General features: G+C 33.4%; 1 protein-coding gene across 1 annotated transcript; it reads right to left on the minus strand.

Annotated features, from left to right (window-relative positions):
• Positions 1 to 211: 211 nt before the first annotated feature.
• On the minus strand, positions 212 to 10,257 carry LOC148313182 (uncharacterized). The gene is made up of 7 exons (XM_088266468.1): positions 10,220 to 10,257; positions 9,167 to 9,250; positions 7,445 to 7,542; positions 6,520 to 6,715; positions 5,032 to 5,205; positions 2,871 to 3,098; positions 212 to 695 (listed from the first exon to the last, which is right to left on the minus strand). Exons 2-7 carry the CDS (start codon positions 9,230 to 9,232, stop codon positions 540 to 542), a joined length of 918 nt encoding a protein of 305 aa, XP_088122594.1. The 5' UTR covers positions 9,233 to 9,250; positions 10,220 to 10,257; the 3' UTR covers positions 212 to 539.
• Positions 10,258 to 15,920: the final 5,663 nt, after the last annotated feature.

A 15,920-nucleotide genomic window follows, 5' to 3' on the forward strand; every position in this document is an offset into this window, starting at 1 on the left:
CAAAAGTCTGCGTAATCCAAGGGCATGTTTGATTAGATGTATGGATGTGAAGGAGGCGAGGAGTGTATGTCGGGACAGAAGAGTGTGGAGTTCCATCCTCTCTGTCCACCCCTACGAGGAAACGGCGTGATGGTAGTAGTAGTAGTAGTAGAGTGATAACCTTAATCAATAATTCTATTTTTTGTTAAAATAAAAATAAAACAAAATAAAATAGTTTATTCTGAATAAAATTTATTTTTCAACTGTACCTCAGCATTCAGCATGCACCTTTTACAAGTATATTGCTCACTCCTTTCGAGAAAAAAACCTTTTTTTTAAAACCTAAGGTTTTACCTAAAAAGATCTGTTGCACAGTAAAAAGTTCAATAAGTGGCTTGATATTTATTTTTAATACATTTGATTATATTCTTTAAACTTTAAAAATGATCTCCTGAAAAATCAGGTTTTTTGATATGTGACGTTATTGAAAGGAGTGAGCGATATATGTAAATACATGCCGCAAAAGCGTTTTTTGGCATGTTTTGTTTTGTTTTCATTTATTAGCGTTGACACTTAGTTACAGCCAAGAAATTCTTTTCATTTTTGACTTTAAGTGCGACATCTGCTTTATATTTGTTGTATAGTTCAGAAATCTGCTGGATTCGGTCATAGCAGCAACATGCTTTGACCTTGCGGGTCAGTTGTAGATTAATAGACTAGAAACAGAAAGAAGAAAAAAAAATATGTCTTTACAATACCAAAAAGCAATCCCGTAGAACGGGGCTACTTGAACATTGATGTGTTATTTGAGCCCGGTACATAAAAATTTAAATCTGTATTTGCTCTACAATAATAAATGTATCAACATGATTCATTGTTTCCCTGACAGGTGACACTTATTGTCACGATACTTCGATCGATACCACGATCTAAATCTTTTTTTTGTAATGGGCTCAAGTAACACATCAAAGTTCAAGTAGCCCCGTTCTACGGTATCTAACGATTACAACCAAACTTGAAATATTTGGCAACAAAATAACCTTCCTACAGATATGAAAAAAATCAAAGACAATAATATGCTTCGCTTTAGGTACCCTGGACTGGTACCTAAAGCGAAGGGCTGATCACCTTTTCTTCGTGTGTAAACGATCAAGAAAACACTGTGTTCACATAAAGCAGTGCCCTATGCACCATTGGGGTGCGGATAAGGGTTTTATTATTATACATACGTTAATCAAAGATGAAAAAGAAGAAAAAAAACACATGAAATAAAAAATATATGTAAAAACAAATTATAATTTAATTTGATAATAATAATACTTATTATTTTTGACATCTCATCAAAGATGAAAGAGAATATGGAAGTCTGGGATAATATGAAAAATATTCCTACAATTAGAGATAATCCAGATTTGTGAACAAGTATTTGGACACGCTTACATGTTGTAAATAATAATACTTTATTAACTTTTCAATAATTTAAAAACAATATTAGATAAAATATTATTCATATAAACCTTATCCACGCCCGATGGTGCATAGGGCACTGGATCGTGTTGACACAGTTTTATCTTGATCGTTACTTTCATGAAGGCAAGATCCTGCGTTTCAGGGTCAGGTCGTTTCGTTTAGGTCAGGATAATACTAAAGAAATATTAGAGTGTAAAATCACAAATTTTTATTTCGACCCCCCTGGGAATTGAACCTGGGACCTCCAGCACGGTAGCTAAACACTCTAACTATTACACCACGGAGGAGGACAAACATAGCTCATACAGTAGTTACGTTGTATGAGCCTTTTTCATTTCAATAAATTTACATTGCAATATAATACTGCAGTACTTGAGTAGCAAAACAGGTACTTTACTAACTTCTTAATCATTTAAAAACATATTAAGGTTATATGTCCATATATTAAGGTAATTATCACATCATTAAGGTTATTTGATCGATAATCCTGAAATTATCCGGAGCATTGGTCTGTATGTTCCCGATAGTTACCTAAGACAGCGTCGGCATAGATTGTTTCACATTCCTATACACAGGACCAACCTGCCAATGGTTATGCCTGTAGGAAGAGCTACCGCTATGTTGAACAATATTACATTGGATATTGATCTGTTCCATGTGTCCGAAGGAGTCTTCTGAAGCGGGATTCTTCTACACATTTAACAAGAGTCTTCCTGCTTTCTTTTTAATTTGTTTTTTTAATGTATACGCCTTAAATGTTAGTTTGTAATGTCTATATTAATTATTGAAAAAATTGAAATTGAATTGAAATATATGTCCGCCTCAATAGCGTAGTGATTAACGCGCTAAACTGCAATGCTGGAGGTGACTTTACACTCTATTGTTTATTTAATATGGGCCTGGACTGGTACCTGAAGCGGAGGGGTGATAACCTTTCCTTCATGTGTTAACGATCAAGATAACACTGCGTTTATATGATGCGGTGCCCTATGCACTATTGGGGTAAGGATAAGGGTTGAAGAAGAAGAAGAAGTTTATAACTAATAATTTTATGTGATAATCTGTATTCTTCTTTTACTAATATTTTGTCTTCATTCGGCATGCAATACCGTGAATTTGACGTTTTTTTTCAAAAATGACTTTGTAATGCCATTTGATTCGTTATCCTTTTTCTCCGTGATTGTATGTACTCAAAATATCCGATTTTTTTTATAAAATTGTCATGTTTGAGGGCAAAATGTAACACCGCGTATGTTGTCTGTACTACAACACTACCAATATGTCAATATTTTTTTTCACTCTCCTGAACATTTTGTTTTTCTCACATACGCGGTGTTGCATGCCAAACGACGATATATTGCATATCTGCACTCGTACAAGCTTAGGCTCTATAACAAACAGGGCTAAAACAAGTAACTCACCTCTATAACAATGTTTGTATCCGTTTTTGAAAACAGCCGACTTCCACTCTCTGTCAAAGAATAAGTGCTTATGGCCGCTAACAATCGGTCTGAGTAAACTGAAGATTGGTACAATTTCGTGACCAGTTTTTTCAGTTGATACATCTGTCCTTCAGTATCGGCAATACTATTCCAAATTCCGTTAAAGTCATACACGTCTCCATTTTCATAACAAGAGAATTCAGGAACCTGGAAGATAATAAAAATATATTATTATTATCATTATTGTATTTTATTTTAACACTGTAAATGCTGGGAACTGTAATTGCTAGACAGGATCTCACAAGATGGACCCCAAAAATACGATGGAAACCTTGGGAGAATAAAAGAGGTGTCGGAAGACTCCAAGAGAGATAGTCCGACGACTTTGGGGGGTAAAAACTGGGTGCAAGTAGCAATCGACCGGAGGAAATGGAAAGAAGGGGAAAAGGCCTTCCAGCAGTTGAGGTCAGAGGGCTCATGAAGAAGAAGAAGTAATGCTAGGAACAGAGTGAATGATGCACTGAAATCAGTTACATAAATAAAAGCCTTAGACCAAAAGCTTTGCTGGCAGTACTCAAACGGAGTCTGTTTTGAAGTGAAACATGAAGTTAGCAAAAGAAGGATGAAAGCTGACTAAATGCAGTCAAAATGTGAATCATTCAGACTAATGTGAAGCAAAACTATGTATGACACATCGATCACTCCTTTTAACAACGTCATATATCAAAAATCGACAATTTTCAGCGGTGCATGTTTTAGGAATGCCCAGAAAATGTACTATATCCCAGCAAAAGTGACATATTTTTAACTTAATATTTACCCGCTACAGGGCAGAAAGTGTTGTTTTTGCATTTTGAAGAAAAGGTATTGTTTAATTATCTTTTTAAATACACTAAACAAATTTGAAATGGAGAAATAACATTCATGTTTTACCTAAAAAGATCTGTTGCACAGTAAAAAGTTCAATAAGTGGCTTGATATGTATTCTTAATATATTTTATTATATTTTTAAACTTTTAATACGATCTCCTGAGAAATCAAGTTTTTTTTATATATGACGTTGTTGAAAGGAGTGAGCGACATGTTCGAATAGTGAAATAAGGAAAGAAAGCAAGGCTGAGATAAGCATTATCAATAAAATTTAGAAAGATGTGTTGAAATGGTTTGGACATGTGGAATGTATGAGTGAGGAAAAGACAGTAAAACAAATTTATGAGCCAGATGTAGTTGGAAATAGGAGTAAAGGAAGACCAAAGAATACTTAGCATGATCAAGTATATTAAATACTTGAAAGTGGTCAGGTCAGGAGTCAGATTAGGAATAATCGGAAGGTATGTATGAGGAGATGCGTGATGCAGGAAGAAGCGAACAATGTTTGCAAAGACAGAGTGTTGTCGTTATTTAAGTGATTATTTGGAATTTGATAAATTTATGTGTGTTCTGTGCATGACCATCGCTTATTATAGAACTTTTTATACACACAGTGGCATGCACTTAGTTTTTATTAAATTCAATTCAATTCAATTTTATTCAACAAAAATAATTTATATATAAATAACAAATAATATATAAGGCGTATATATAAAAAGTAACCAAGAAGACTTAAAGGTGTAGAAGAATACTGCTTCGGAAAATTCCTTCGGAGACATGGAACAGATCAATATCCAATTTAACCGGTTCGCTGCTACGAACGCGTTAACGCGCTCGCCAGGCCAGCCATACAAAATGAGTGAATAAACGCGCTCTCATTTGAGCTTGTCGCAAGGCAATATCAAATCCAATTGCAATATTTTAAAATAATAATATGTAAAGAAACATCTATCAAGAAGACCAAGAAATACTAAAATATTACAATTTACCGATATTATCAAAGTTACAGGCATCTTTCTAAAAGCTTTTACATTTTTTTTTTTAAAAATCACGGCCTGCTGGGTACGGCCATATTAATACCTTTCGGCATTGAAAGAGTTAATCAGGATAGGCAGTAGAGGTGGGATGTAAGGTAACATAGGCACTACTTAAAAAGGTAGGGTAGGCACTGCTTTTCTGCCTATACGGAATGAACGCCAATGTATACATATAGATATTTTGGTATATAGTATGGTAGAAGAAAAAAAAATCATAAACGATAAATATTCACCTTTGGATTAAGATAAGCATACTTCCCACACTTCAGTCCTTCGCAGCCGGATTCACGTCTGCTAGTCGCTGCTACAAGTTCATTTACTCCATACATTATGTTTTCATACAAGTCAATGGCTCCTTGGATTTCAGAATCGTCTTCGTTAACGCATTTCGCAGAGGCATTAATAAACTGAAAAAAAAGGATTTTTTAAATACATTTATAAAAGGAACTTTGGAAAAAGATGGCCGATAGAGGGAAAGCACCAAAAACAGTGATACTGAGGTGGGCTTACGACCTGGCATTTGGCTGGCTGAAGCGATAACTTTAAACACTTGTGTAATATTCACCATTCTGCCGATTATTGAACATCCCTTTTGTTTAAATTTTTGAAACCTGTATATATGCAATGGTCTCAAGACCTTTCACACGTTGGTACACTTTTCTATACATTTGAAAACATGGATTGTAGCGCCATCAGTTGAGAATGTGGTGAAGTATCAATTTAGCTTTTTCCATTTAAACATAGGTGAGATTCATTCACAAATAATTTTAATATTGTTAATAACCAACTGGTCGAAATATAAGTTTCTAAAAAATGTTACTTCAGGCTCTATCTGCTAAAAAACATATCGCTCACTCCGTTGGATAAGAACGTCATAAGTAAAAAAAACTTGATTTTCCAAGTTTTTAAAGTTTAAAATGTATTAAAAATAAATATCAAGCCACTTATTGAACTTTTTACTGTGCAACAGATCTTTTTAGGTAAAACCTTAAGGTTTTTTCTCCATCTGAAAAATATTTACTTTATTTAAAAAAAATATTTAACAATACCTTTTCTTCAAAATGCAAAAGTAACACTTTCTGCTCTGTAGCGGGTAAATATTAAGTTAAAAATATGCCTCTTTTGCTGGGATATAGTATATTTTCTGGGCATTCCAAAAACATGCACAACTGAAAATTGATGATTTTTGATTTATGACGTTCTCTTGAAAGGAGTGAGCGATATGTGAACTATTATAATCATTAAATATAATAAATAATTCGGAATGCAATTAGATTTTTATTTTATTTTTTCTTATTGAATGCCATTCTTCCTTGTTAAATACAATAATCTAACTTTTTCTGATTTTGATTAATTTTAATCCTGAGTAATTTTGGTGCCCAAATAAACAAATTATTTTACTTGTACATTTAAAAAATACACTTTTAAAATTAAAACAAATTTACCTAACTAGATTTAAATTTTTTACTGACATTTCTTAGTAGAACTGCATTTTATAGTTTAAAATAATAACTATGTAGTTTTTCGACATGAATTTTATTTGACCAGTTACCGGGTTTCATCGTAACCGTCATCAACTCATCATCAATTTACAAATTATAAAATATCTGCAATGCCGAAGCCCCGTCATTGGCCAAATAGAAATCATGTGGAAAAAACAATATGGTGTTTATTTTATTCTATAAGTTAAATTACCATTTAATAATGATACATTCACTTACCTGCGCATAAGGGCAGAGGCTGAGCTTTTGGTCGACATAGGGCATGAAACGCAAGACTTGATATGAGGTCAGAACAGCAAAGTTATATTCAGGGGAGTATATTTGTCCAGCGGCCATCTTGGTGACAAGACTTCCTAACTTTCTACCAAGATAGGTCAACGGCATGTCTTGGGCCCAGATCCGAGGAACGGAAGCACTAAAATGTAGGGTAAAATACAAAGACATTCAAATTTTATAGGCCCTCGAATTTATAATATGCTCCCACAAGAAATATTATGTTCAGTTGGAAATAAATTCAAAATGCACACAAAAGAATGGCTCCTAAAAATTGGAAGATCCCAGCTGGAGCAGCAAATGAAAGTTTGTGTGTGATTAATCTATGTGTCAGTGTTTTATAATTATATAATCCTATTTTCTAATTTTATAATATTACTCCTTTAGATTTTACTTTTCTTTTAGTTAAACTCTCTATTTGATTTCATTTTATAATTATTATTTCATATTATTTCAGTCTTACCACTTTTATATTATCATTAAAAATATATAAAGCTGTATTATAAAAAGAATAAGCATACCCTGCCTACCTCAGAACAGGTATCTCCAAATACCTAGTGAGAATAGACAGTGTCCAATAAAAAAATATAATAAATATATATATATATATATATATATATATATATATATATATATATATATATATATATATATATATATATATATATATATATATATATATATATATATATATATATATATATATATATATATATATATATATATATATATATATATATATATATATATATATATATATATATATATATATATATATATATATATATATATATATATATAAATATGTATAACTTAAGTACAAAATTATATTAAATAATAAACGCTGTTCTGCAGCACTGAACCGAATTACCCTAAGATCTTCCCACTGTCCTCATTGGTTACATTTGGAATGGTATAAGGGCAGTTGCAACATGAACGTCCATAATTAGAAACATCGGCATTTGTTTCCTAAAAAAACACAATTTATAATTTGAAAAATTATATTTATTCAAGATTTTTTCATTGATATCTTAAGAAGAAGAATATGGAAGTCTGGAGATATACAGAGCAATCGACCTCTCATTTTCTGGTTTAAGAGATCACTTTACACGCGTGTAACATTCTCCATTCTACCCTGTAAGCCCTGTAAATGCCCAGACTTCCATATTCCCACCCTTAAGACTTCATCTTAACATTTTTAATAAATTTGGGTATATTGTCCGCCTCCGTAGTGTAATGGTCAGCATGCTCGGCTACCGTTCTGGAGGTCCCGGGTTCGATTCCCAAGGGGAGTAAAATAAATATTTGTGATTTTTTTCACTGTCATATTTATTCAATATTACCCTGGACTGGTACCTGAAGCGGAGGGCTGATCACCTGTCCTTCATGTGTAAACGATCAAGATAACACTGCGTTTATATGACGCAGTGCCCTATGCACCATTGGGGTGCGGATAAGGGTTTTATTATTATATTTACAGGGTTCATAGGTTGGTTAAGTTATGACTTTGCACACATGCAACATTCACCATTCTACCAGACTACACAATCTTTTGGAACTTCTACATATACCTATCGTTAATCTCGTTAATTCACTAGAGCCATCTATGGTTGGATTAAGAAAGCCCTACAAATACCCGAACTCTCATATACTTCTTCATCTATATTGAGATGTCAAAAATGTAATATATAACTCATAACTAAGTGAAAAAACCCAGATTCGTGAACAAGTATTTGGACACACTCAAAATGTTGTAAATTCTTCATCTTTGTTGAAAAAATCATTTCAATCTTTATATTAATTATTCCTACATCAGACAAAATAAAAAAACAAAATAAAATAAATTATATAACTAACTAACTAACTAACCATCACGCCGCTTCCCCACAGGGGTAGGCAGAGAGAATAGAGCGCCACACCACTCTGTCCTTGCAAACATTCTTCGCCTCTTCCACGTTCATGCATCTCGTCATACATACCCGCCGATTGTTACGACTCCTAACCTGACCACTTTCAAGTGTTTGGCATACCTGATCGTGCCATGTTTTTCTCGGTCTTCCTCTGCTTCTTTTCCCACTAACATTCACCTCATAAATTTGTTTTACCGTTCTTTCCTCACTCATTCGTTCTACATGTCCAAACCATCTCAACACACCTAAAAAAAAAACTTTGTTTTTTGATCCAAACACTTTGTATGTGGATCCACAAAGTGTATGGACAATGTTTGATCCACAAAGTGTGTGGATCAAAACACAAAGTTATTTTATTTCTCATAATTTTTTTTTTTTAAAAAGAGAAATATTTGTGTTTTTATTATTTACACATATATTTCAATTTCATACTGTTTCTGTGAGCCTAAGCGGCTTATTATTAGAAATAGGTATCAAATTGTGGTAGAGTGGGTTCGAACCGAGAAACTCTGACTCGAGAGTCCGTGACACTAACCACGGGACCACAACCTGACACGATATAATATTTTATAATGATCCACAAAGTTAGCGCTTTAAATATTCAAAATAAATTAGATTCTTATAATAAATCTTTAGATTCTTATATAAAATAAATTAGATTCTTATAATAAATATGCACATACCGTTATGCAGTTGAACAAGAACGCTGCTGCAATAGTCCCAAACGCAATGTTGAATAAGGATCCCATATCGTCCTTGCAAAAGACCTATTTTATATACAAAAAAAAATTAAAACCTATTAAAAAATTAAAAATAAAGAGATTTGGTGTGAGAGACAGAAAGAGATGAAGTTTATTATTTAATTTATGTATTAATTTTAAATCAAACACAGATTTTTTGAGTCTATTTAAGTTGTATTTTATTAACAAAAACACATAATAATAATAATAAAAACCATTATCCGCACCCCAATGGTGCATAGGGCACTGCGTCATATAAACTCAGTGTTATCTTGATCGTTTACACATGAAGATAAGGTGATCATTATTCATTATTGGCAACCACACTACTCAAATTCTTGGAAGTTCTATATATATATATATGAACCAATTTTTGAAACATTATTCTTGAATCACTAGAACTTCACTAGAGACATCTATTGGTGAGATGAAAAGAAGCTTTTTCTGAAGCAGAAACTCTTTTATATTAGTATGTGAGGTCCGAATCTCACCAATAGATGTCTCTAGTGAAGTTCTAGGGATTCAATAATAATGTTTCAAAAATTGGTTTAAATATATATATATATATATATATATATATATATATATATATATATATATATATATATATATATATATATATATATATATATATATATATATATATATATATATATATATATATATATATATAAAAGTTCCAAGAATTTGAGTAGTGTGGTTGTCAATAATGGTTAGAATTTGTGAATGTTACACATGTGTAAAGTGATCACTTAATGGTAAAGGCTGGTGCCTATGACGGTCGTCAGCCCCGTAAATACCCAGACTTCCATATTCTTCTTCATCTTTGATGAGATATCAAAAATAATATGAAAATAACTCCTGTGATTGGAGATAATCCAGATTTTGTGAACAAGTAGTAAGGGATAATAGAAAAATGGAATAAGCTTGTGGCAAAATTAATGTTTAATTTTGTTATATAATTTATAACATAATAATAGATTTATTCTGACATACCTTTGATGCGGTAGAGATAACAGAAGAGAAAAATAATCAACACACCTATGAACTTCATTATATATGTACTCATAGGGTACATAGCTTTGCCTTAATTCATGAAGTGCCTAACTCAATACGAGCTAAATATCTTCTTCTTACGTATACACCAAATGGTGCATAGGGCACTGCATCGTATGAATGACTAAATTTTTAATTGCATGATGGCAAGGTGATCAGTCCGGCGTGATCTCCTTGTACCAGTACAGGTGATATTAAATAAATATGAAAGTGAAAATCGCTTATATTTATTTTGACCACCTTGAAATTGAACCCAGGACATACAGAACAGTAGCCAAATGCACTTCCCACTACTCTACATAGGTATTAAATCTACTCTACTATGACACTTGCAGCATTTTGTGTTCTTAAATTTTTCATATTTTTATTTAAACACGCTTACGTACACACATAAGGATGGAGAGTGTGCAGCAGATGTACTGCGTAAAAATGGTATGGGGTGGGTGAAGTTCTGATCCGAGATGGGAGTCCTTTGTGACCCGAAAATGCCAGCCAAGCTTAAGGGAAAAGTCTACCAAACAATTCGCTCACTCCTTTCAAGAACGTCATAAATCAAAAAACTTGATTTTTCAGGAGAACGTTTTTAAAGTATGAAAATATAACACAATGTATTAAAAATAAATATTAAGCCACTTATTGAACGTTTTACTGTGCAACAGATTTTTTAGGTAAAACCTGAAGGTTTTTTCTCCATTTGAAAAATATTAAGTTTATTTAAGAAAATAATTAAACAATACATTTTCTTAAAAATGCAAAAACAACATTTTTTGCCCCGTAGCGGGTAAATATTAAGTTTAAAATATGCCTCTTTTGCTGGGATATAGTATATTTTCTGGGCATTCCGAAAACATGCACAACTGAAAATTGACGAATTTTGATTTATGACGTTCTTGAAAGGAGTGAGCGAATTGTCAGACCTGCACTCCTCTATGGCTCCGAATGTACAACACCTATTGTAGGCAATTAGAAACTGCTGAAATGCGAATGCTTAGTAGGTAGTCAGGTAGTCAGCTAGAGTGTTCTTTAGATACAAAATGAAGAGTTCACGCATTTGTGGAAGCCTGGGTGTAACAGGCATCAATAGTAAGGTAGAAGAAAGGCATTGAGATGGTATGGGATATAGGACGCAGAGAACCTGATCATATTGCGAACCAGGCAATCACCATGGATCTTTCTTGAAAGACATCTAGAGGAAGACTAAAAAATTCATGGATGCTACAGAAAGATTGGAATATGAACATGATTTGAAGGCATGGCCTGGGTGACATTGTCCATGATAGAAGAACGAAGAAAGCTGATCCCAACAGTCTACAAAGTACGATAAGTTGGGATAGATACAAGTGTCCCTCTCTAAACACAAGTATCTACTTTATTAGAGGGGTAGAAACATTATATTTGAAGTGTATTGTATATTTACCAACTATTTTGTATGATTTAAATATGTATTTTGTAAAAAAAAATCAATAATAGAGCCAGAAAGAAGAAGATACAGAAAGCTATATAAATATCCAGACACCCCATATTTTTCTTCATCTTTGTTGAGATGTCAATTTAAAGGTTTTTTTTCATTGAAACATTGAATTGAAGTTTATTTTTAGTGTTTAATTTATTCCACAAAGACTATTTGTTAGATGTTAATCACCTAAGTTTGTGTAGATTTAAAATTTTGCTTTCATTGTTTATTGAAGAGACAGATTTAGCCTCCTTTTTCTTGTAGATGTATCACTCATGTAGTACATGCTTGCTAACTTTTTACTTTTTCATATTTTTTATGTTTTTAAGTTTTTAATTTTATTAAAATAAACATATATTTAATTTTTATTTTCTGATAGTCAGGTATTTTGTATTTTTTGTATTTCATATTAACACTATTATCCTAGTTTTACTTATAATACCTATTGTATTCTTGCCAGTGTCCTTTACTATGACCTAAATTATATTGTTTACCCACACACAGGCCATGCCTTTGTGAGATCTTTTTTTGTATTTATATTTTATTAATATTTTTTTGTATTTGAATTTATGTCGTGTTTGTATAATGCTTTGTCCGCCTCCGTAGTGTAATGGTCAGCACGCTCGGCTACCGTTCTGGAGGTCCCGGGTTCGATTCCCAAGGGGGGTAAAATAAATATTAGTGATTTTTTCACTGTCATATTTATTCAATATTACCCCGGACTGGTTCCTTGAAGCAGAGGGCTGATCACCTTTCCTTCATGTGTAAACGATCAAGATAACACTGCGTTTATATGACGCACTGCCCTATGCACCATTGGGGTGCGGATAAGGGTTTTATTATTATTATTATTGTATAATGCAAAAGAATTTAAAATGAAGAAAAAAAATCCTGCACACTGCCAGTGAATACATATGCACTGGCGTGCTTGGCTCTGACAAAAAGAAACGCAGAGAAGCTCAAATGCACACAGCAATCCATAGAAATCCATGCTTGGTTTAAGCCTGAGGTATGAAGTAAGTAATGAAGAAATCAGGAACAGAACCAAAATAAATGATATCATGGATCGCGTGGCAAGATTTAAGTGCCAATGGATGAGATATGTTGCAAGACTGGGCCCCACAAGGTGGAACCCAAATTTTTTTAAATGAAGACCTTGGGAGAATAAAAGAGGTGTCGGAAGACCTCAAAAAAGATGGTCCGACAACACAGCCGCTGTGGGGGGTAGAAACTAATTGCAAACAGCAAACGACGGAAGAAAATAGAAGGATACAGAAGAAGCCTATATACAGCAGTGGAGAACAAAAGGCTAAAGAAGAAGAATAAAAAAAAGATAAATAGTTTAACCATATTTTACTTTTATTATAAAGCCTGAAAAAAAAAGAGTTAGACACTCTGAGAATTAAGCCTAGGATGCGTAGGAATAACGTCATACATATTTTTGACGCAATTTGTTCAGGTGGTCATATAATAGATATGCTAAATTTAATGTTTTCCTAACCAAATTATCAATTTGGACAATTGGAATGGAAAAAACAGTGTCTACTTTTAAACTAGGTGTACCATATCTTTTGTACATTGAAAAAATAAGAGGAAAACTCTTTCATGAGTCATTTGTATGTGCTCAAACTATGTGTGATAGAAGGCCCAATGGTAAAATTAGGAAAGAATGTAAATCTGACATTAGTTTTGTGAATTTTTTTACAAGGGAAAGAAGGAAATAAAATTATTGAATTTTGAGGCATGATTTTGTATGTATGTTTTTAGCGAAAATTATGGAGAGATCCATGCTTGGTTTTAGCCTGAGGGATAATATTAAAAATGAATACACCAGGAAAAAAAAACAAAGTAGAGGACATCATGGATCGTGTGGCAAAACTCAAATGGCAGTGGGCAGGACATATAGCGAGACAGGACCCCACACGATGGACCCCAAGAATTCTACGATGGAGACCTTGGGAGAGCAAAAGAGGTGTCGGAAGACCCCAAAAGAAATGGTCTGACGATATTGACGCTCTGGGGGGTAAAAACTGGCTGCAAGCAGCAACCATCCGGGGTAAAAGGAAAGAAGGGAAAGAGGTCTAAATCCAGCAGTGGAGGTCAAAGGGCTCATAAAGAAAAAGGCTAGTCCCTGAAGCGCAGGAGTAATCACCTTTCCTTCATTTAAGTAACAATCAAGATAACACTGTGTCAGTACGATGCAGTGCCCTATGCACCATTGGGTGCAGATAAGGGTCAGATGTAATCCTCAATGTACCATGAGGAATATATGTGTGTATAATAAAATAACCTGATGTCACGCTCAATGAATGGTAATATAATATTAGGAATAAATAATAAAATAACATGTAAAGTGAAAAATCAGTGTTTTATTTAACAAGGAAATACGACATAATAGAATGCAAAAATAGTCACAAATGTCCTCAAGAAAAAGCAATTCAAATGGCCAAGCCACGTACTGAACATGCCTACCGAGAGCCGCTATCAAGCTTACTTCTTTTACAAGGCATCATTTCCCCGCCGCCCGGGATGTCCTCTGCTAACAATTCATCTGAACTTCGGGACACAGGCCTGACTTTGTTTTCACCACTTTTTTATTAATACAATTTAATCTACCGGTTTCGACAATACCTTGTCATCATCGCGGTTTATTTTAAATAAAAAACATTAAAATACTTTCACCAAAAACTTCCACACACTCCATAAATGAGGATTTTTATGGAGTGTGTGGAAGTTTTTGAGAGTATTTTAATGTTTTTAATTAAATAAACCCTGATGATGACAAGTTATTGTCGAAACCGGTAGGTTAAATTGTATTAATAACAAAGTTAATTAATTATATAAAGATATTATAAAATGTGCTACAAAGTGTCTGCGGAAAACATTCAAGAAAAGGTAGTATTATGTAGTGTCTATACCTGCATTACAAGGCTGACTCTGACGGGAGATGCTGTGTGTTTTATTAGGCGGACCGTTATAAAACAAACCTGCTCTTTTCAGTAAATTATAAACAATCTTTTATTTTGAAAATGTTTTTTATTGTACCTAAATAGAATGACAAATTTTAGAGATATGATTGTTTTTATAACAGGTACGCGTAGGTAGCCAGTTTCGCAAATTTTCACAAAAATGCATGAGCGCTTAGGCGCTCATGCATTTTTAGGTTGAGTAATATTTTTATAATTTTTTACATTTGGTCGAGGAGTAGTAAGGATAGGGAAAGTAAATGTGTAAAACACATCACAAACACTCAGACTAATTGAAAATAAATCTTTCTTGAATATTTTTTTTATTTGGCGGGAATCGAACCCGCGACGCCAGTTTCGTATTCGAGCGTCTACCCAACTACGCCACGGCATCTGTCCATTCATCGCCTGTCATTTCAAAACATGGTTTGTTCAGTCAGTAAAACATATATCTAGCGGATGAATGATTTAATTGTGTTTCATTATCAATAGATGGCGTTGGTAGTCCAAACCGCAACATAATCTGGAATATTTGAGAAATAATCACATCGCCCCAAACATGAGACCACATACTTCCTGACCTGGTTGGAGGTATTGGTAGGAGGCAGTGTTAGGAATTAATGGTGATAGGTAATCCATTACTATCGTATTCAACAAATTCACAGGTACCTCTTGGAATGCAAAGTTGTGAGTGACATTTCGCATAATGAGTTACAGAGAAAGGGCAAGTCCCTTTTTTAAGACATTCAGCTGTAAGCCGGGACTTCCACGCCAGTCAAAACAATATTTTTTTCGCCTAACAAGTGTTTCACTCAACGAGTAAGATTCTGGAACGAATTATGCTCGTTTTGAGAGGTTCCACTGTATTGTTAAAGAGAAATCTTATGAATAAAATCCTATGATTTTCACCTACTTTTTGGATAATAGCCTAAAGGAAGGGTGGTTAAGAGCACATATCGCTCACTCCTTTCAACAACGTCATATATCAAAAATTGTCAATTTTCAGTTCTGCATGTTTTCGGAATGCCCAAAAAATGTACTATATCCCAGTAAAAGCGGCATATTTTTAGCTTAATACTTACCTGCTACAGGGCAGAAAGTTTTGTTTTTGCATTTACAAGAAAAGGTATTGTTTAATTTTTTTTTATATACTAAATATTTTTCAAATGGAGAAAAAACATTCAGGTTTTACCTAAAAAGATCTGTTGCACAGTAAAAAGTT

This window comes from Brachycentrus maculatus, unplaced genomic scaffold (assembly GCF_059751285.1).
Source record: "Brachycentrus maculatus isolate JH-2025_06_01 unplaced genomic scaffold, ASM5975128v1 h1tg000017l, whole genome shotgun sequence".
NCBI lineage: Eukaryota > Metazoa > Arthropoda > Insecta > Trichoptera > Brachycentridae > Brachycentrus > Brachycentrus maculatus.